Source organism: Gastrolobium bilobum, unplaced genomic scaffold (genome assembly GCF_033153095.1).
Source record: "Gastrolobium bilobum isolate Gb01-03AN ecotype WA unplaced genomic scaffold, APGP_CSIRO_Gbil_v1 utg913, whole genome shotgun sequence".
Classification (NCBI taxonomy): domain Eukaryota; kingdom Viridiplantae; phylum Streptophyta; class Magnoliopsida; order Fabales; family Fabaceae; genus Gastrolobium; species Gastrolobium bilobum.
Genome location: NW_026900059.1, coordinates 762,217 through 783,563, shown reverse-complemented (window position 1 = coordinate 783,563; position 21,347 = coordinate 762,217). Strand labels below are relative to the sequence as shown.

The window sequence follows — 21,347 nt, the reverse complement described above, 5'->3', positions numbered from 1 at the left end:
AATGATATCAAGTTTTTAATGTTAGTAACAATGTGTGTTAATGATAAAGGTGGGAATGGGGCGGTTGTACACTATGGTAGTGGAGGATATTTTTCTCTGTTTCAAATAAATACATTAGGTTTGAATTAATTACGTTTATGAATAAGAAATTTGATATGAAAAATGCGTTTTTTTCTCATTGAACGGACGTGTCTTTTCGTGTCGAACGAATGTGTTGTTTCATCGACGAATATGTGTTTTTTGAATCGAGACTTAACGTTTTCTATAAATAAATAGAGAATCAAAATTTTAGGTAGAGTTTTTTGTGTTTTGCATTCTTTTGCATTTGCATTCTTCTATTCTAGTCTAATTGATCAGGCATAGGTTGTGTTCAATGAAACTATTTAATATGGAAGTGTCGCCACAAAAATAGCGATAATTCATTCTATCCTGGAAAATAGTTGTCCATCAATCTTGGGCACCATAGAGAGGGTACTATTGTCTTAAGGACACAATGAACACTGGCCTCAAATATTCCCTTACTGCAACTTTGTGTTATTGTATGATTCAATTTTTGGTGTGTATTTTATAATACTGTGAATATTGTTGAAGTGATTTTTCTAATACAAATTATACCCTCTCAATCATTTTAACATCATTTTGGATAACAATTAGTTATAATGATAATAATTTTAATAAGCATATATCATTTCTTCCCATTTAGAAGGGATCTCCTACACTTTTATGCCCTCTTTTTTGGGAGACATTTGGATACTACACTTGATAGTTTGATAATATCACTCGATGTATCCACTTGATCCCTTGATACAACAAAATTCCACTATGTTTCCGGCTAATTAGGTTCGAGACCTATGCAAGTAGCTTTGGTAACGTTGCATAAGTGACTTGACTTTGGGAAAAGAAATGAGCTATATATGTAAGGTTGAGTTTTGTCTTAAATGAGTTTAACGGGCAAAAAAAATTAATTTTTTGTTTTTTTAATAAAAAATTACGAATAAGTAGTCGTTTTGAAATTAATTACGAAAATATAGCAGTCAAACACGTCCTATAGGGGCGTGACCAGTTGGAGAGAGACACGCCCAATGTTGGGCGTGACCTAAGCGTGACTCACGCTCACATGGGGCGTGACCAAGTTGGAGAGATACACGCCCAATGTTGGGCGTGACCGAGGAGAGAGACACGCCCAATGTTGGACGTGTTTCACCAGGTGCTGGCACGTGTCACAAAAGTCAATAATTTGACCGTAAAACTTTAGAAGTCCATAACTTTGGACTCGGGTATCCGAATTAGGTAAAAAAAATTTGATTCCACATAACTTTTCGAGATCTACGTAATGACACCTAATTTGACCTATTTTGTCTCTCACAAAAAAATTTGAATTTACAACAATGATACCATAATTATTAAAAATGACATGACTTTGTTACCTTATAATTATTACTAAAAATAATCTAACATTTTTATAATCATGAACAAAAACTTAAAAATCAAAATAAAACAAAAAGCACTCACTTAACTTTTTAATATAAATTATTCGATATTCTGTCACCGACAGATGATAACTTTTATTAATTATAAATTTCATAAAATTCTTCATTCAAAATTTTAATATATATCTCAATAACATACATAATTAACCTTATCATAACTTACCATAATCATAAGGATCTTTATTATGAATGTTTCTAATCATAACAGTGGTTTTCTGTCCATTAATTTTTGTTTAAACGTTCTTATGGTATCATTATTGTAAATTCAATTTTTGTTTGTGAGAGACAAAATATGCCAAATGAGGTGTCATTACGTAGATCTCGAAAAATTATGTGGATTCAAAAAAAAAATTACCTAATTCGGATATCCGAGTCAAAAATTATGGACTTCCAAAGTTTTACAGTCAAACTGTTGGTTTTTGTGCCACGTGGCAACACCTGGTGAAACACGCCTAACATTGGGTGTGTCTCTCTCCTCGGTCACGTCCAACATTGGGCGTGTCTCTCTCCAACAGGTCACGCTCCTATAGGGCGTGTTTAACTGCTATATTTTCGTAATTAATTTCAAAATGATTACTTATTCGGATTTTTTTATTAAAAAAACAATAAATTAATTTTTTTTTCCCGAGTTTAACGTATTTCTCAAATATAAAACTTGAATATGACATATTTAACAAAATAGGCCTTTTCTTGATGGCGGTATTGCTGATTTTATTGGTATTGCAACGAACCTTCTCACTCCCTTCAAGTGTTTAAACATAGTCTTATGAGTTTTTCAAATTTATTGCGTGGGGAGGACGAGTTAGGTATCTATGTGTCTAGAACTAGATCTGTGAAAAAGAAAGACGACCTAGATCTTGATCCAAACCTTGGTGGGTAACAAATCTTTCTCTTATGGTTGTAACTTTTTATATAGAGAAATGATTTTGCTACACTTTTCTTATATTTTTATTTAGTTAAAAAAATTTAATGAGAATAAGAATAATATAAACTCTATGTATTCGTACATGTAATATGGTGGTTTCTTACTTGATTAAGAAAAATAATGTCAAGTGATATGTTTTAGGGGAGGGGTTATATTTACTACCTGTTAATCTTACTACCTTTACTACTGAATTATAACCATTAGATTAACTTTTAATCTAATGGCTCATATTTATCCCTTATAATCCTAATTTTTCCCTCAATCACTCACCTCCTTTCTCTCTCTATACGTCTGGGAACTGCACAGACACTCCCTGCTCTCTCCAAATTCCTCTATTCATCGTTGCTTTTCTTTCTTTTGTTTTTTTAAATTTCTTTTGTCACCATTCATCGCTCTCCATGAACGACAGCGAGGAGCAACAAACTCAGGCGGAAAACTCTTTTTCACCGGAATGCATGCCGGCAAGCATCATGCCCCTGGTAAATATTTTAGCTTCTTCTAAGAACTTCGAACATTATTCTAAGATAAATAGTAAATTGGTGTTGGTGTGGCAATATCAAATTGAATTGTCAAAGAGTCACTGATTCATGAACTATAAGAAACTTAAAAAAATACTTTGAACTTAAAATACTTTTGGCTACAGTAAGTATCATAATTTGTCTTATTCCAATGTAAATTCAGGGAATACGAGCCCAAATGTTAAAGGTGTAATAGACAAGTATTACACCACAAGGTTAAAATCACTATTGAATTAATTATTATCGACTTTTGTTCTTCAAGATTGGAGTTGCAGGAAAAATTGCATATGCACGAGAACCGAGCATTAATTATTTCAACACTTTGAAATTGAAAGTGTTCGATGAGGATTGAATGAGAAAGGGAGACCCTTCTAGTTAAAATGATACTTGCTTTTGAAATTAGTAAGTAAATTAGTTAACGTAGCCCTCTAGTTAACCCATTGTACCAAATGATATGAAAGCAATATTCCATTTGTACTGTGTTTTTTAGTTATATCTCATAGAATTTGACTATATAATTGTCACTTGTTTATTTCAATGAAGGTCAATATGGAAGATGATCCAATTAATTATATTGACTTCAGTCATGATTGCGTGTCAAATGAAATGGAATACGTCGGAGTAGGAAATGAAATACCTGATGAAATGGAAGATGACATATCAAATGACTTGCCTAACAATATGTCAATTGTCATTCCATTATCACCGACAAAGAATGCTAAAGTTTCCATTGAGGTGGGAATGGAATTTCCCGAATGGAAGGATATAGTAAACTTATATACAACATTTGGTAGGATAAGAGGATTCGGGATCCGGAGACGAACATCCAGGGAGGACTACGTGAAGCTAACATGCATTAGAGAAGGTCATCCACAAACTAAAAAGGAAGAAAATGTGGGTAAATTGTGTGAGGCCAAGTCAAGGAGAACATCATCGTCACGTATAGGATGTGAAGCTTGTGTCAAGGCTTCTAGGAATAAAAAAACAAATATGTGGAGAATTACACATTTCATCGACAACCATAATCATGAGATGGTTACTCCGAAAAGTGTTACATATCTGAGATCACACAGAAAAATGCCTGATGCTGCAAAATGTTTGGTAGAAAAATTCAACAACTCGAGTTTGCCAACTGGAAAGGTAGCCACCATATTCAAAAGCCATGATCTGGGGTTTGACAGTCGAGATTGTTATAATCATATGAAAAATGTGAGAAGAAAGATATATGATGCTGGGGATGCACAAGCTGTGCTACATTATTGTATTAAACAACAAGCATTAAATCTGGATTTTTTTTATTCCATCAAGTGTGATGATGATGATCGAATGGTAAGCTTTTTTTGGATTGATGCAAGATCCAGACATGCCTATAAGCTTTTTGGTGATGTGATAACGTTTGACACGACATACAGGACTAATAAGTATTACATGCCATTTGGACCCTTTGTTGGTGTAAATAATCATATGCAATCGCTCTTGCTCGGATGTGCTTTATTACAAGATGAAACTGAGGATACTTTTATATGGCTATTCGAGGAATGGCTACGAGCAATGAATGGGAAACATCCAGTTGCCATAATTACTGATCAGGTATGATCAATTTGCCATAATTAATTGCCAAAGATGATACTGTCAGATAATTGATATATAGCTATATAATAGAATAATTTTTTGTAGGTAGAATTTACAATATTCCTATGTGTTTGCAGGAAGATTTAACTTTGAGTTTGTTGGATAAGTGCAAGAAATCACTTTATGTCATCAAGGGGATTATGGAAAGCACAACAGATGATTAAGTGACACTTTATGTCATCAAGAGGCTTTATGGAAATCACTTTATGTCATCAAGGGGATTATGGAAAGCACAAACCGAATGTCAGAATGATGGAATTAAAAACATAGTTATGCAGATTTGATTTTAGATAAAAAGAGATGCAACTGTCATTGATGGTGAATCTAATGATGCAAAAATGAAGTTTTAGTTCTAAATTTTGATGTTTATCTTATATTCATTTTTGGATCTATGAGTGTGCAATAAGCATATCTCTAGGCTTCTTTTGTTGTCCCTTGCCTTTTCTCCAAACAACAGAAACACATTCGGTTTTTCATTTGTGTGGTTTTAGTTATTTTAGTTTTGAAAGTAAGTGGCCTTTTAACAGGTTTTTTTTGTGTGGAAGAGAGGGTTCTTGCATGCTCTTGCTTTAAAATAGTCTGATAAAAAAAAATCTGCAATAGTTACAACTATCATATTGATTTAGAGGGATGACTTCTTAATGTTCGATACAGATAGAACTTGAAAACTGGTTGCATGCCTTCATAATTGAACGAGATATTGTTCAACTGGGTTATGGGAAACGAAATTTAGGTATTATAACTTCAGTGTAGGTTATCAATTTGTTGTTATTTTTAATTTCTTTCACAAGCTATTCAAACCAGTTTTTTGGGCAGATGTAAATAGATCTATTTGTATAAAGTCAAACAAATGTATGATACTATTATGTGTTGCCACTTAGTACATCAATGACATTGCCCATTCAATGATAGGACATTTAGAGACTAAAAAAAATCAAAATAGATAGAAATAGACAGAAATTTAGTGGTCCTAGAGGGTTTAAATGGCGTGACATATGTTTAAAGGGTCTTTTTGTTCTAGGAGCTGAAAGCCTTTTCCTTTTGCTTCTAGCCTTCCTAGGAACAGCAAAATTTTGCAAATGAGACTCAGATTTCCGGGTTCTCTGCAATGTGCCTGAAGCTTTGTATCTTGTGCTTGTGCTTGTAGTCTTAACACCATTACGTAGCAACACACAACTTGGAGGGCTGGCAAAAAGTCTTCAACAAATATTGAAAGCCATTCCAAGTCTTAATACCATCAGCTGTTTCTTCTGGTTCATTATGAAGGCACCTGATGAGCCATTCATTCAATTTTTTGACATAAATTTTTAGTCTTAACCCAATTGTTGAACTGACTGCACCAATTCAGAAGCTCCTTTTGAAGTTCTAAGATAGCCTTCAAACCTTCATCTCTTTGCAAACCAGTGTTAATCTTAACAGACTGAGTTTTACTCTCCATGATAGCTTGGAACTGTTTTTGGTGGCATATGAGCATGAATTTCCACATTCTTATTAACCTGCTGACAAATAGGCAATTCGTCAAATCAATAGCTCCGTAACTTCTAACTTAAAAAAAACAAAATATTTTTCCATTCCAAAACCAAGAAGTATAATACTAATAATGACATGTAAACTAGTCTTCAACCACTTCCCATGTGATGAGAGATAATCACTGAAGCCTATTTCTCATCCATTTAGTCCCTCAAAGATATAAATTGGCTTCGTGTCATCCTTGTATCCATCTTAGACAAACCTCCTCAATGGAATGTCTGAGTTGACACATTAAGTACATATGTGAATAATTTTAGCATATGCATATTGGAGGAATGGAGGCAAATTACAAACAAAGGAATGATCTCCTAGCACGTCAAAATTTATAATGTGTCATATTTTAGCATGATCCCATCGTTCAGAACTTGCATACAGATTAGATAATAAAGCAAGAGTACCAATGCCATCATTTGCAAAACAAGTAATTGAAGGGACTCAGTTGGGCATTTTAGTGCATCTTTATCAGAAAACTGAAGAGAAATTACCCAACATTTTGCATTTAGATTGATAAGAAAATGGCATCCACATCAAGTGAAACTCTACATTTTATCTACATCTCCCTTAAAATCAAGAGCTTACCCAAGCAGGTCTTGCACACGGTTTGGACGGCGGAGCAACAGGGGTGGATGGTGGCTTTCGGCAATTCGTCGAAAATTCGATTAACCTCCGCGCTGCTTTGACGGGACCGACGACATCTCAGCCGCCGCCGGAGACTGCAGAGAAGACGGCGGCTCCAATTTCATTTGGAAGTAGCGGGGGTCGCCGCCGGACATTAACTTCTCCGTCGCCATGGGAACTTGAATTGTCGGCGATGGAAAACGCTGCGAGGGAATTGAATGCGACGAAGAGGAGGAGCTGCAACGACGTGGTTGGTCGTTTTGGATCCAAATCCAAATTCAGAAAGAGAAAGCTGGTTTTAGTCAGAATAGAAAAAGATGTGAGGGTCTTCTGTTACGGTGAGAAAGGGAATTTTGAGAAAGAGACGAGAGTGTGACCTAGAGAAAGAGAAAGGAGGTGAGTGATTGAGGGAAAAATTGGGATTATAAGGGATAAATATGAGCCATTAGATTAAAAGTTAATCTAATGGTTATAATTCAGTAGTAAAGGTAGTAAGATTAACAGGTAGTAAATATAACCCCTCCCATGTTTTAGTAATGTTTTTTTTTATCTTTTTGTTATGATATTATGAAAAATGTTCAATACTTAAATGTCAAGAAGTTTATTTTTTTAATGAAATGTATCACCAATAATATTGAGCAAACTAATTGAGATAGAAATTAATCATTGTGGATCCTTTGAAAAATATTGAGGGTGATTGTTTCAGATCTCTATAATAAACTTGTATTTTATTTAACTTTTATTTCCACTGATGTATTTTAACTCTAGGTAGCTACCATTGTTAAATATTAGGTGAATAGTCACTTAGTTTACTTTATCTTTGGGGACGTTGACCGTATTGTCCCTTTTTTTAATATAATAACCTAAATGTCACGTAGTAAAAAAAAAAATTCCAAACTGATAGGGCACCATAGTCGCTGAAGTAGTCAGTTACTATAGACGGGACACGTGTCGCTTTCCTAGCAGCTGGAACACCAAAGTAGCTATGTAGTGACTTTGGGTTGAATGAGTTGTGTGTCCCGCCGTTGGGGACGTGACACATGTCTAGTCTATAATTTGAAAAAAAAATTGACTCTGTGAAATTCAAGTATATTATATTCAAAAAAGAAACAGTACGGTCAATGACCCTTACCTTTGTATCACCACGGTTTCGATGGGCTTTTGTTTTTCTGTATCATGTCTTTCTTTGTATCTAAATTCTAAACAGAAGCATGAATAAAAGATGCTCATTTTCTATGATGCACGGACACTGACACGGGACACGACACGACGACACGTTAATTTTAAAAAATGACATATTTTGACACGTTGGGACATGTTTTGATATTAAATAATATTTTTAATATATATAATATAATTTATATTTAATAGATATAACAGTCGATAATAAGTCATATAACTAATCAAATATTCAAATTTCATAACATAAATATAAACAAAAATAATTTTTCGTACCTTGTTAATTTTTCATGTCAAATTTCATAACAGAAAAAAATTGATTTATAAATAATTTTTTTTTATTTTTAGTTAATAAAATAAAATTAAGATTAAAAAAAAACGTGTCCGAGCGTTGACCGTGTGTCGGAAAACGTCGACTGCATGTTGAAAAAATGTATCGGAGAGTTGACCGCGTGTCCCAAAATATTGGCCGCGTGTCAGAGTGTGTCCGTACATTTTGGAAAATTTAACGTGTCCGTGCATTGGAGCTCATTTTCATCTCACCCAGAATTTCTCTACGAAAAACCTAAGACTAAAATAAAGGAAAGTCGTAGGTGTTCGTAACAAAATAAATATAAATATAAATCTTATACTAAATGTGTACTATCTTAATTATTCGGAAAAAAAATGTCAATGCAGTTCATCCATTTTTATTTTTATTTTTGAAAATATTCCATCGATTCATCCATTTTTAATGAAAATACCCCCAGCGTGTACAATCTCAAAGACTTTAGACGCTGTGGTTTTACTGATACTATATGAAAGTCTTCTTTAATTTGTTTAGCGAAATGACATGCATCACAATCACAAACACCATCACGATGAAATGGAATGAAAGTAAAACGAGTTGACATTTCTCGTAAAATAGTTTCGGGTACATGACCTAGTCCCCAGTGCCACAATGTGGAATCACCTTTATTCTCCTTACAACTACTTGTATTATTACATATTTTTCAAACATCTACTGGAGATTCCTCGATCTTCTTTATAGCAATTATGTTTGACATCAAATATACTCCACTTTTTTTTTTCAGTTATACCAATCATCACCTTGGTAAATACATCCTGAACAATGCAATAAGAGGAACAGATCGGATATTAGGCAACAAGGATGATTGCTTAAAAGTTTAGTCACTGATATTAAATTGACTTTAAAATATTAGGAACATATAAAACATTGAATAGGGTAAGTTTAGGAGAGGTAATAATGGTTCCTGAATATGAAGCTATAACGCATGCACCATTGGGTAAGTTGATGGAAACTGGTTTAATCTTTTTAATAAAGGAAAAGTAAAGCTTAAAATAGGTAATGTGATCAGTTGCACCTTGTCCAAAATCCATTGTGTTTCTTGGATACCTGAACTTAGCATGTTCTCAGTATGTATGTTGGAGACCTGTGTGAAATTGGTGGAATGGATGGCTGGATTGGCTAGGTGCTGCATTGCTCCTTTCAAGAAGCTCTAGTTCAAAAAACTGTATGCATCCCATTATGAGAATACTCTGACTTATTTTGAACAATATGGCTTGCTTGCTCCTTGATTAGCACATACAGCCCCTCACTTGCCTCAGCTATACCAATCGTCCTCTTGGTGTTGGCCTGTTTAATGTAGCAATGGAATTTGTGAAAAGTCAGATAACATGGAATAACTGACACAAGTTTGGATACAGAGATTAAATTGACTTTAAATTCGGGAACATAAAGCACATCTAATAATGTGAGAGAATCAGACAAATGTACAGAACCAGAAAGGGTAGTTACCACATGTGTTCCATTTGGCAACATAATGGATATAGGTGAAATTTTATGTGTGGAAGAGAATTGTGAAAGTATTGGACAAATGTGATCCGTGGCCCCAGTGTCAAGAAGCCAATGGACAGATGTATTACCTGGTTGGTTATTGTTTAAAGGAAGGAGAGAGTTTGAGTTCATGGCTACAGCTTGAACCAAATTAGTTGAATGGGTGACTTCTTCACCGGTAGATGAATGTAAATGTCGGCCATGTAACAGATCAACAAGCTGTTGATACTGCTCCTGTGAGATAGTGAGCCCAGCTTGAGTATCATTAGTTGTTCTATGTTCAGAATCACCAAATTGAGCATAATTGGCTGCACTGCGAGGTTTCAAATTGGATGTTCTGTATCCTCGAGGATAGCCATGAATTTGATAGCAAGTTTCCACAGTATGGTTGAGTCTACCACAATGTGTACACACCTTGCTTCCACGATTATTGGTAGAACCAGCATGACCATTGTTTCTAAATCTTGTTTTGTCAGCAGGAGCATATCTTTTTCCAGTGCTCGAATTTCCAGCAAAAACTCGTGAATCCATGGATGAGTTTCCATCATGTTGAAAATGCCTTTCTTGTTGTACTACAAGAGAAAATGCTCTACTTACATGTGGAAGAGGATCCACCATCATGATTTGTGACCTTACATGAGCATATTGCTCATTTAAGCCTTTAAGAAACCTCACTGTATGATCTTGACTTCGATAGTCTCTTACCAGAGTGATGGCACCACATGTACATGGAGTTACACATCGACAAGAAGGCAAAGGCCTCAAATTATGTAGTTCATCCCAAAGCTTCTTCAATTCAGTAAAATAATCGGTGATACTTAGCTCACCTTGTTGAAGTTTGTAGACATCTTCTTGAATATCTGACATCCTGAAGATATCTGACTGACGAAAACGATCTCTAAGATCATTCCAAGCTTCGAAAGCACGATCAATCCAAAGGATGGATTGCTTAATGGAATCATTGATTGATCTATGGATCCATGCAAGAACCATAGTATTGCAGCGTTGCCAAGCCAAGAACATAGGATCTGTGGCATCTGGTGGAAGTAGAGAACTATCAATGAAACTGAGTTTGTTCTTTGAAAGAAGTGCCATACTCATGGCTCGCGCCCAGGAATGGTAGTTCCTCCCATTCAGCAATGGAGTAACTAGCACCAAGGAGGGGCTTTCATTCGGATGTAGGAAATAGGGCTTTTTGACCCTTATGCCCCTTAATTAATAATTAATTACCAAATTGCCCTTCATTCAAAACTATTTCGAAAATTTACCCTCCCCAACAAACATAACACCAATCTGCCCCTGTTTGACCGTTGACCACGAAGCCTACCCGGGTACACCATTACCTACCCGGGTAAATTTTGAAACTTTTTATCTACCCGAGTATGTAGGGGTGTACCCGGGTAGAGTTCTTGAAGCTGGGAAAATGTTTGAATTATTTACCCGGGTAAGGAGCAGTGTACCCGGGTAAATCGCGTCCAGAAACCCCAATATGTATGGGTTTCGGCCATTGTTGCGAGGTATAGGGTTTTTGAAACCCCAAATCTTTCTCTCTTACCCTCTCTAATCCGAAACATCACACATATTTCATCTCATCATTTCAGAAAGCTGAATCTTGGTGGGACATTGAGATTACATCTCCACACTCCCATTTTGTGCTAAAAAATCCGAACCAACCTCCAAACCCAAAACCTAGATCTAATTTTTGTGTGAAAGATGAGTTCAAGTCCAAACATGGTTCCTATAGTTATTTACTACAATGGGAGGCATTTTGAAGGTCCGAACGGTGTCCGATTTGAAGGAAAAACAAAAACGATGAAAATCAAAGTGGGCACTACATGCAATGAACTGAAGGAGAGAATTCTTCAAAAAATGGGGTCAGAAGGCATACATTCTATCCACCGCATGATAGCCAGGTTAGAGACTGTAGTGGATATGGATACAATATACTACATTGGAAACGATATAAATGATGATGAAGATGTGGAGTTCGTAACAGATGCGTTTGTTGAATGGAAAGTATTAAAATATATTGAGATATATGTTGAAGTTGATGTTGGACAATCTTCATCTTTACCGGTGCATACAACCACTACTGCACACTGTACCGGTCAAGAAGATACAGTTGTACGATCTTCTGCACCTCCTCAGGTAGCATTGGATGAGGATGAAGAGGATGAAGACGAGGACTATGTGGACAGCGAAGATGAGGGAGAACCTGAAAGTGCTATTCCAGAAGGTGATTCGTCAGACACTGACGTGGACGGTAATTTTGAGGCTGACATGAGCGCTGTAAGTCTCGGTACCCCAGCCTTGTCACCACTTCATGTCGACCCAGTTCGTGGTACCCGGGTAGACCAGTTGCAGATGCTGTTGCAGAAGCTGTTTTGGCAATTTTTGTTGCATTTTGGTAATTGTTGTGCAATACCTACATACGGTATGACTTGGGGGTGGATTGATTTCGTAGAAATAGGATGCAATAATCAAGATGTGCGCCAATGAAAGTTGAACATGAATATTAAAGTACTTTGGGTTGAATTGATTTCCAAATTAATTATGACAATATTAATGCAAGGTCCCATACTAATGCATAGAACCAACAAGTCTGAACGTGCGCAAAACGAAAATTTCATTCATTCAAATTTTGAACATCCAGTACAAAAACATCCATGCAATGTAGGTAAAGTTCCTAAATGTACCAAAATGACTACATTACATCAAACTAAATCAATGATATGAAACCCTATGGACACACTAATCCGATGGCGTGTCCTCCCCATTCTCTTCATCCGATTGTGTGTCATCCCCATTGTCATCATCCTCCTCATCCTCCTCCTGAGTATGGGAACCCTCGCCAATTAAACCCTCCAAGCGTGAAACCCTTGTGTCCAACCGTGCAACCCTTGTGTCCATCTGGTTTCGCCACTTGCTCGTGCTCTGTCTATATCCTCTAAAGTCAGTAGTCAGATCATATAAGGATGCCATGACATGATCAAGTGTCCATCCACCCTCAGGAGGAGCTGGTGGTCGCCGACTGCGGGTGGGACGTGTCGGTCTGACATCAACCTCAGCAACGCCATCATCATCGTCATCATCATCAAGGCCTACATCATAAACCATGAAAAACAAACTTCAATACCACATTAAAAATTAAACAACACAAAATTGCATAAACTCATAAAGACCAACACATCACCTGCAGGTGCATCCTCCATCTCAGCATCGTGGTGGAATGGGATCTTAGGTGGTTCTGGTGCCTTCTTCCACATCCAGATACCCGCTTTGTTCGGTAGGATCCCACACTACTTCAGGAGCCTCTCACCAAATATAGCATTCCAGCCTCTGGCGGTCTTCAAGGTCTCTGTTGCCGTAGGCACTCCAAATCTATGCAGAATCTTCTGCACCAGAAATGCAAAAGGCAATTCAGCCTTCTTTGACTTGGCTGCCTTCCACATCAGTATGCATATGTAATGCCTCCAGTTCACCTGCTGACTGTGAAGGAGGGCCCACAGGATGACAAAGTCCCCTTCCAGCACCTTTGAGTGATTATGCGGGCGCTGGAAAATAATATGTGTCACCACATAATGAAGAATGCGAGCAGAAACTAACAAGTTGCTAACAGGATAATGAGCAAAATGACCGGGCTCAGCGTCTGCCCTCCTAGTCTCTGTAACAATGGTCTCCCGGTTATAATCACCAAATATATGATGGTTGTCTCCATCATATAGTGCTGCTCATGTGACACCATCAAAATCGAACCCCAGTAGCTCCGTCCAGATAGGAGCAGTCATGATGATATCAATCCCGCAGACACGGGAAGTCAGCTCGCCTTGCGAGTAGCCAAGGTTCTGGTAGAAGGCTCTTACCATAACCTCCGAGTATGGGCACCGCATCTCCGCCAGGTGAAGTAAATGTGTCTGCTCAAGAAGCGGCACAATGTCAAAACGCTCTAGGTTGAAGAATGCCGAATCCAGTGATTTCGGTTCGCAGATCTTCCGGGTCATGAAAAACTTCACGAACTTCTCGTGTGAAGGAATGTCATCCTCAAACAAATATCCGAACGTCAAGTCCGGAGCCTGACTCGAAGCAGCCTGGGGCTGAGAGGATGACGACCCATCGTGACGACTCTTGGTTCTTCTCTCGGAATGGGTCACTTGCAGCTTTGAAACGCGTCGAGAGGTCATTGTGTCACACTATTAAACTGAAAAAATAACCAAAATCAGAAATTAGATACATGTTAGGGTTAGGGTTAAGGTTAGGGTTAGGGTTAGATTCAGGGTTAGGGTTAGGGTTAGGGTAAGCGTATGACATACAAATTGATAAAATAATTCGGACAGAATCAAATGATATAAACGAAAATACAATGAATCAGAACAGAAATCATAACATAATTGAAAAAACTGAAAAAAAAATGCACCTTTGATCGATTTCAATCGGTAGAAGGCAGAGAGGTTGCAAGGTCCGCGAATGATGATCACAAACAAGACGAATTAGTGCAAGATTATGCCTGAAATCGCTCAAGATGACACTCTTCCAGCAGCTCTACTCGGGTACCCCTTTTGTGGGTTTTCGAAATGGGGCTGCTGGGGTATTTTAAAACCCTACCGTCGATGTTTACCCGGGTACACTGCTCCTTACCCGGGTAAATAATTCAAACATTTTCCCAGATTCAAGAACTCTACCCGGGTACACCCCTACATACTCGGGTAGGTAAAAAGTTTCAAAATTTACCCGGGTAGGTAATGGTGTACCCGGGTAGGCTTCGTGGTCAACGGTCAAACAGGGGCAGATTGGTGTTATGTTTGTTGGGGAGGGTAAATTTTCGAAATAGTTTTGAATGAAGGGCAATTTGGTAATTAATTATTAATTAAGGGGCATAAGGGTCAAAAAGCCAGGAAATAGGGATTTGCAGGATTAGTAAGGTAATCTGGAAGTGGCAATTGATTAGCCATGGAAGATCGAAATCAAGAAATCAAGAAGGAAGAATGAGCGAGAAAAAATGGAATTTTCTGAGTGAAAAGGAAAATGCAGCGGAGGTGGATACCAGAGCCTAGATACGCTCTGATACCATATTACTAAAACTGAGAAAAATATTCATTGCATTAATGAGAGCATCTTGCTCATGTAAATATATATACAAGGTTATCAGCATAAGCTGAAGAAATAAAGTTAGCTATCAGAAACTAGCCAACAAACTAACTAACAAACTAAGAACGGCTATTAACAAACTAATAACTGACTAACAAATCTTGAAACTAATCACGTGGGTGCAGTTGAACTGGGAGGCTTGTTATCAGTTTGTGAAGCTGCTTGATCTATCTGTATTAAGAATACATTGATATTGATCATTGGAGAATGAAATTAATTGTTGAAGAGCTCTCTAGTTTCTCAGTAGTATAATCAATATGTGGTTCTCGACTCACATTTTGCACATTTTGTGTAGCAGCATTCTTTGGTCTATATCCTTGAGGAAATCCACGAAGATGAAAACAAGTCTCGACTGTGTGTTATTCCTCCCTATTAATGAAAAGATGATTAACAGATCATCCATTTATACTATAATCAAAGGTGGGAAAGCTTATATACCCAACTAAGTGAGTTTAACAAAATCCAAAACATAATAAACCACATTTAGTTAATTTGTTGCATGGTCGTTCTGCTGGCGTGGCTCTAGTTTTAGCTCAAACTCTCTTCTAGACTTTTGCTTATCTAGTTAAAAAGTTTGAAAAAAAAAAATATGATTTTTTTTAAATGCTTTCAGAAAAAATATGAGTTTAGTTAGTCATGTGCTCTTCTCAGGTGCATAGACGGAACAAAATAAAACATCTTTCTCTTTCATTTCATTCTTTTAGTGAAATTGAAAGTATCAATGTTTATCATTAAATTTATTTTCATAGTTGTTGATATATTTTTTAAATAAAGTACAATATTAATTGTTCAATGAATACCTTGTTAGGTATTATTAGGTGGTGAATGCAACTCGCAATAATTATATGTACAGAGTTGACCTACCGATACGCTATACAATATTATCATTAATTCATTAAATAGTCAAATTATTTTGAAGAAAACGGAATATAGGTCCACACACACATAAGACAAGGGTAATTACGTCTTTTAAAGATGAAAGAAAGAAATCACCGTTGGAGACTTTAGAGTGAAGGGGAAGTTGCCCACAACTAACCACCCTGCCACGTGGCACTACATTAAATATTCTCTTCCCATTTAACTCCAAAAGCTTCCTGCTTCACGCATCATCACAGCTAACAATTCCTTTTCTCTCATTCTCTCTCTTCATAAGTTTTTCCCTTTCTCTCTCTTCCATTTCCCTGTGCATTAATCATAACAGCATCAATGGAGGTTCTGTTGCATTTCTAGTTAACTTTTTTTTTTTTTTTTTTTTGCAATTTGGTTAGTTGAGGTTGTTGGTTAGGTTTGTTACGTTCCGTTACGGCCATGGAGTTGGAGCATCCAACAACAACGCATCTCAACTCCGCCATGACCTTCGATGAAGTCTCCATGGAACGCAGCAAGAGCTTCGTCAACGCCTTGCAGGTTCTCTCTCTCTCTCCTAATTCTCACTATTTTACTTTTTTTTTGCTGTGAGTTTTTTATTTTTTTTATTTTTAATTTTGGCCTAGATCTGCATTTGTTTAGGTTTTATTTGGTGGACTTTGTTTCTTACAACTAGGTGTGTTCTCAATGAATTGGAACTGAAGCTATGATATCTCTTACGTGTTTAAATTGAAATCTTGAATGAATTAGATAATTGGAACTGAACTCAGTGGGACTAGTTGTAGATCCAAATATACGAATGTGTGGAATTGAATAAGGTGATCCTCTTGATAATATTTAGCACTTTTTTTAAGGAATTGAACACAAATGATCCTCTAGTTTTTATCTTCTTATGGTATTGTTTGAATGTTTTCTCTTTGATTGTTGAGGTTATGATTTAAAACATGAATAGCATAAGCAGTCATTTGATCCTCGTATTATGTTCATTTCAGGAACTTAAGAACCTGAGGCCTCAACTTTATTCTGCTGCAGAATACTGTGAAAAATCTTATCTCCATAGTGAACAGAAACAAATGTAAGGAATTTTTTATTTTTATTTTTTTAAATTTGCTCTTGAAGGCAATCTTACCCTCTTCTTTCTAGCTGCTTTTCTATGTAAATGACTGAAGCCACAACTCATCAAACAATTAGTGGTGGAGTTTTCTTCCTTTCAATTCTTACCCGGGATGCAAATGTTATAAATTAAATTTCTCATTGCATTCTGCTGGGGCATTTTAATAAATGCTAGTTATGTATAGCATGTATGAAATGCCATTAACTGGCTTTGAGGATTGTAACACTGTCAATTATTGCAATTATTTTGCTAAATGTGAATAACGTGAAATTAAACTTGGATAAAAAAGGATGCATAACTGCATGGATGTTCCCTTAGTCGTATGTTATTTATGTGTTAGGGTACTTGACAACCTGAAAGATTATGCTGTAAGAGCCCTTGTGAATGCTGTTGATCATCTTGGAACTGTTGCATACAAGTTAACTGACCTTCTTGAGCAACAAACATTGGATGTCTCAACTGTGGATTTGAAGGTTTCTGCCCTAAATCAGGTACTTACAAACTTTTTTGAGATATTATCTTTTAATAGATAAATATTAATTGGGGTTGAAGTCACATATTTGCTTACTGGCAGAAACTTCTTACATGCCAAATTTACACTGATAAAGAAGGTCTTCGGCAGCAGCAATTGTTGGCTTTCATTCCCAGACATCATAAGCACTACATTTTGCCAAGTAGGCCTCACTGCATTTATGTTCATCTGGAAGTAGTTATTGGCACCAAATATCTATAACCGTAGTTTTTACTAATGGTTCTCTATGTTTGTTTAACAATGCAAGCTAGATTCTGTCAATAAAAAGGTACATTTCAGTCCCCATATACAGATTGATGCAAGACAGAATCCATTTCAAACCAGAACTCGTTTTCAATCTTCAGGTGTGTGTGGTGGGATAAACTTTGTCCCTTATAGAGTTTTGGAATTGTTTTGACTTTTTTTTTTGGAAGTGAATGTGATATTATTGACGTAAGTATATCTTTTTATATCTAGGTACCCCTGCATCAAAAACTCTTTCATGGCATTTAGCATCAGAGACTAAATCTACCTTAAAAGGGACTTCACAACCTTCACCGAAGTAAGTTTAGGAAAATTTAATGGTTCGAGATTGTGCAAGACTGCTTCTTTTTCTGTTTTCCACTCTCAGCATGGATAGTATTATCTTATCATTTCTACTTTTACAGCATTGAAAACCCAAAATTTTCTGCCAAGGCCGCGGGAGTTTTCCACCTTTTAGGTTTGTGGAATAGTTGTATCCCTTTTATTATATAACAATTCAGTTTAATTGGCCAAGCAATGGTTATTTCTTGATGTAGAAATCATAGCTCCTTACAGTTCATGGTTATGTGCATGTAGATAATGAAGAGAGCACCTGGATGAAATCCTCACCAGCAAAAATTCACTTACCAAATGGAGTTCCTACTTCTGGTGTACCCATGCATACTTTGGGTGGCACACGCAGGGTAATGTCATATTCATCAAGTGCCAGTGCCTGGTGGTGCCATGCTTGATAGTTGATAGTCAACTTGTGATTATTATTTCCTATTTTTTACCAGTTGCTTGTCAGTGTTCTAAAACCTTTTTGTTTATGTTTAAGTGAATTTTTTTGGCTAGCACTTGGGTAAAAAGGAAAAAGGTGTTAAATTGTTATAAATTACCAAATAATGTCATGTATGAAATGTTTGAATGACCTGGACTTGTACAACAGTTCATGTAGGTAATAAGCTCTGCATTTTAGTAGTCTATCTTGGTTATAGCTGTAGGTTTACGGACACAGGTGCAAGGAGAAGTTTACTTTTCTGGGATAGGACAAAGAATTATTTTTCTATATTTCTGACTTATTGTGGTTATGTGACTACTTCAGTTGATAATTATAGCACATTGCTTTAGAATTGATACTTCATAAGTCCTGGCCATTTGCCATTTATGCTATATCTCTATCACTGACATTATTTTTGGCAAGAAATGATGTATGGATTAAGAGGTGTCTGACTTTAGTCCTTGGGAAGAAAGAGCTGCTATTTTAGTATGATGCTCTTGCAAAATGATATAGCAGTGAATATTTTGTTTATGCTTGTGCTTTAAACTGTTTGTTCATTGGGAGCAGTATTTTATTTTGGAGTTCCATACATCAAAAACTTTATCACTTTTACTATTTCACACTGACAAATTCTGGTTTGGGGATGACTGGTCATGTTCCAATTGCATTGTCAACTAAGATTTGTTACTTGGATTACATTGTCACTAAAAAAGATAGGAAGATGCAAGGTTGTGCTGTGGTGGTCCAAATGTTGCTGAATGACAGTGGAATTAAGATTTAAAAGGCTAGGGTTAGGGTCAGGAAATTTGGGGAATTGAAGGTTCACTGGAGTCATGCTAGGGTTAGAATGTTTTGCAGGTAGAGGAATGGTGATTAAGGACTTACATACAATAGCAGGTTTAAGTGTCCTGATTGGTCCTTGAGCAGATTGAAGGGGGAGTACATTATGGTTTGAAAGAAAAAGAATAATTTAGATGTTTGGTCAATACAGAATTGTAGACAGTGTCAAATTGAGAGATGATGTAGTCAACATAAGATGTCTTGGTTGTGTTAAATTGAAAACTAAATTACAAATTTAAGAAGAAATGGTAAAATATTGTAAAAGTTAAATTTGATCTTTGCACTTAGGCCTCATTAGAAGGCACAACAAATAAAATGGTAACTGGTATGTATATTAAATCAATATGTCCGAATAAGACCTAGGTATTAAAGTAACATCCAATAATATAAGAGCAGCATAAATTACAAGCATTCAATACCAGGGACTGCAAAATTTAAATAATTTTTTTAAAAAGGAAAAAAACTAAAGAAAACGTACTAGAAGCCCTCTAAACTTAAAATTAATGCGAAATGTTAATGTAATTAAGCCTTTTTAAATATCACATTCACAACCAGGTTAATATAAAAATTAGTCCAAAATATTGAGTTGATGCTCTGATCTGAAAGCTTATGCTCCTGTCTATTAAGTACTTGATATAGTATTTTGCTTATAGACTTGATCTTATTCGGTGACTTCTGCTGAATATGTGCTTCTCATTTAGTATATTTAAATTGTGTGAATGGATACGATCCAAACTGGGTATTCTAATGGCGACAGTAAACTTCTATGGGAGATCCATTTGACAGGATTTAGATTTACTAAGTCCGTATGTTAAGGACTTGAAGGGAAAATGACATTAGATTGGAAATGCAAATAAAACATTTTTCATTATTGAATTCATGTATTATATTTAAAAAATGCTCCAAAACATCTAATAATGGGAAGTTTTTTTTTCCTCCTCTTGAGCTTTGACAGGTTGTTTCCAACTTACTGGGAAAAATGATTATTTTTATTTGATTTGCATTGAACATAAGAAATGTTAATGTTGTCTATCACTTAATGCACCGGCTAGCCATATTTTCCTGCTAGCCATTTTGCTTGAACTTAAGAGTCTTAAGAGTTGAAGGGTGCATTTATTCATGTTCATAAGTGTTTTACTAAAGTAAATTTTCTGTGAAAAACTACTCATGAGTCTCTATCTGCAGGATGCATTGGAGGGTTCCAAACCATTGACAGCATTCAAGTCACTTGACAACCCGAATCGGCGTGAGAATGTCCAAATTCCTACTCGGAGCAAAAGTGTGCTATCAGCTTTCTTTGTCAAGCAGAAAACACCAAAATTGAAGGCTGGTTCTTTCTCATGAATACCTCCCAAGGCAATCCCTTCCCCCATGCAACTGCAAGGTTCTCCATGGATGTGGAGATGTCACTAATTTTTGGATTAAAGAGTGGGGATGTTACTTTAATCTAGCCAGATGCTTTATTCTCTTTCCTTTAACCATGCCTCTACAAAATGCTCAGAATTAAGTGGTTTCTGGTTCAAGCCTTCCAATAATGACAGTGTATAGTATTCAGGCACCTGTAAAAGGTATATTTGTGGTATGTCTATGCAAAAAAGGTTACATTAACTTTCTTGTCCTTAGAATTTTGAAGTTTCCAAGGTAGGCTCTTGTTCTGATATCTATTCCTTTTGACTAATAAGATAGCATTAAACCGTTTGAAGGGCAGAGATTTGATATTCCAATCTAAGTAAAAGTGTTCTGGCAAGTTTTAAAAATCAATTTCATGCTGTAAATTATAGAGTACCGCTATACTCTCAAACGGAAGAGGTGGTGGATGGCCAAAAACGAAGAAAGGTTCTTATGGCTCAGGGATCGTCTCGTATGCACTTAGAAAATAATCACACATGATGCCGTATTGAATCTACCGATTCAGATTTCTTCCGTTGGATTTTCAATTTTTCTTGTATTATAAAGTGAGATATTTTATTAGGTTGGGATTATGTATAATTTCCACTATAATGGGTAACAAGAAAATGTGAACCCGTTACAAAAAGAAAAACACTTGCGTTTGCCGGGAGTCGAACCCGGGTCTATTGCTTGGAAGGCAATTATCCTAACCGTTGGACTACAAACGC

At 36.3% G+C, this 21,347-nt stretch overlaps 2 protein-coding genes and 1 non-coding gene across 3 annotated transcripts; 1 reads left to right on the top strand and 2 right to left on the bottom strand.

Annotated features, from left to right (window-relative positions):
• Nucleotides 1-9,396: 9,396 nt before the first annotated feature.
• On the bottom strand, nucleotides 9,397-10,830 carry LOC133295101 (uncharacterized). Its single transcript, XM_061493897.1, has one exon. The coding sequence runs from the start codon at nucleotides 10,828-10,830 to the stop codon at nucleotides 9,397-9,399; it is 1,434 nt and encodes a 477-aa protein (XP_061349881.1).
• Nucleotides 10,831-15,980: 5,150 nt separating this feature from the next.
• On the top strand, nucleotides 15,981-20,931 carry LOC133295081 (protein ABIL1). Its single transcript, XM_061493871.1, has 9 exons — nucleotides 15,981-16,281; nucleotides 16,734-16,816; nucleotides 17,196-17,346; nucleotides 17,430-17,529; nucleotides 17,639-17,731; nucleotides 17,844-17,928; nucleotides 18,035-18,087; nucleotides 18,207-18,313; nucleotides 20,416-20,931. Exons 1-9 carry the CDS (start codon nucleotides 16,183-16,185, stop codon nucleotides 20,572-20,574), a joined length of 930 nt encoding a protein of 309 aa, XP_061349855.1. The 5' UTR covers nucleotides 15,981-16,182; the 3' UTR covers nucleotides 20,575-20,931.
• A 344-nt stretch (nucleotides 20,932-21,275) lies between these two features.
• TRNAG-UCC (transfer RNA glycine (anticodon UCC)) lies at nucleotides 21,276-21,347 on the bottom strand. Its single transcript has one exon. It is a non-coding gene; the product is annotated as a tRNA-Gly (tRNA).

Bases quoted from the DNA above. Each gene is read 5' to 3' on its own strand.
- LOC133295101 (XM_061493897.1), bottom strand. From the start codon at position 10,830: ATGAGTATGGCACTTCTTTCAAAGAACAAACTCAGTTTCATTGATAGT.
- LOC133295081 (XM_061493871.1), top strand. From the start codon at position 16,183: ATGGAGTTGGAGCATCCAACAACAACGCATCTCAACTCCGCCATGACC. The intron at 17,929-18,034 runs GTAAGTTTAGGA...CTACTTTTACAG, and splicing joins ACTTCACAACCTTCACCGAA to CATTGAAAACCCAAAATTTT. The intron at 18,314-20,415 runs GTAATGTCATAT...CTCTATCTGCAG, and splicing joins CTTTGGGTGGCACACGCAGG to GATGCATTGGAGGGTTCCAA.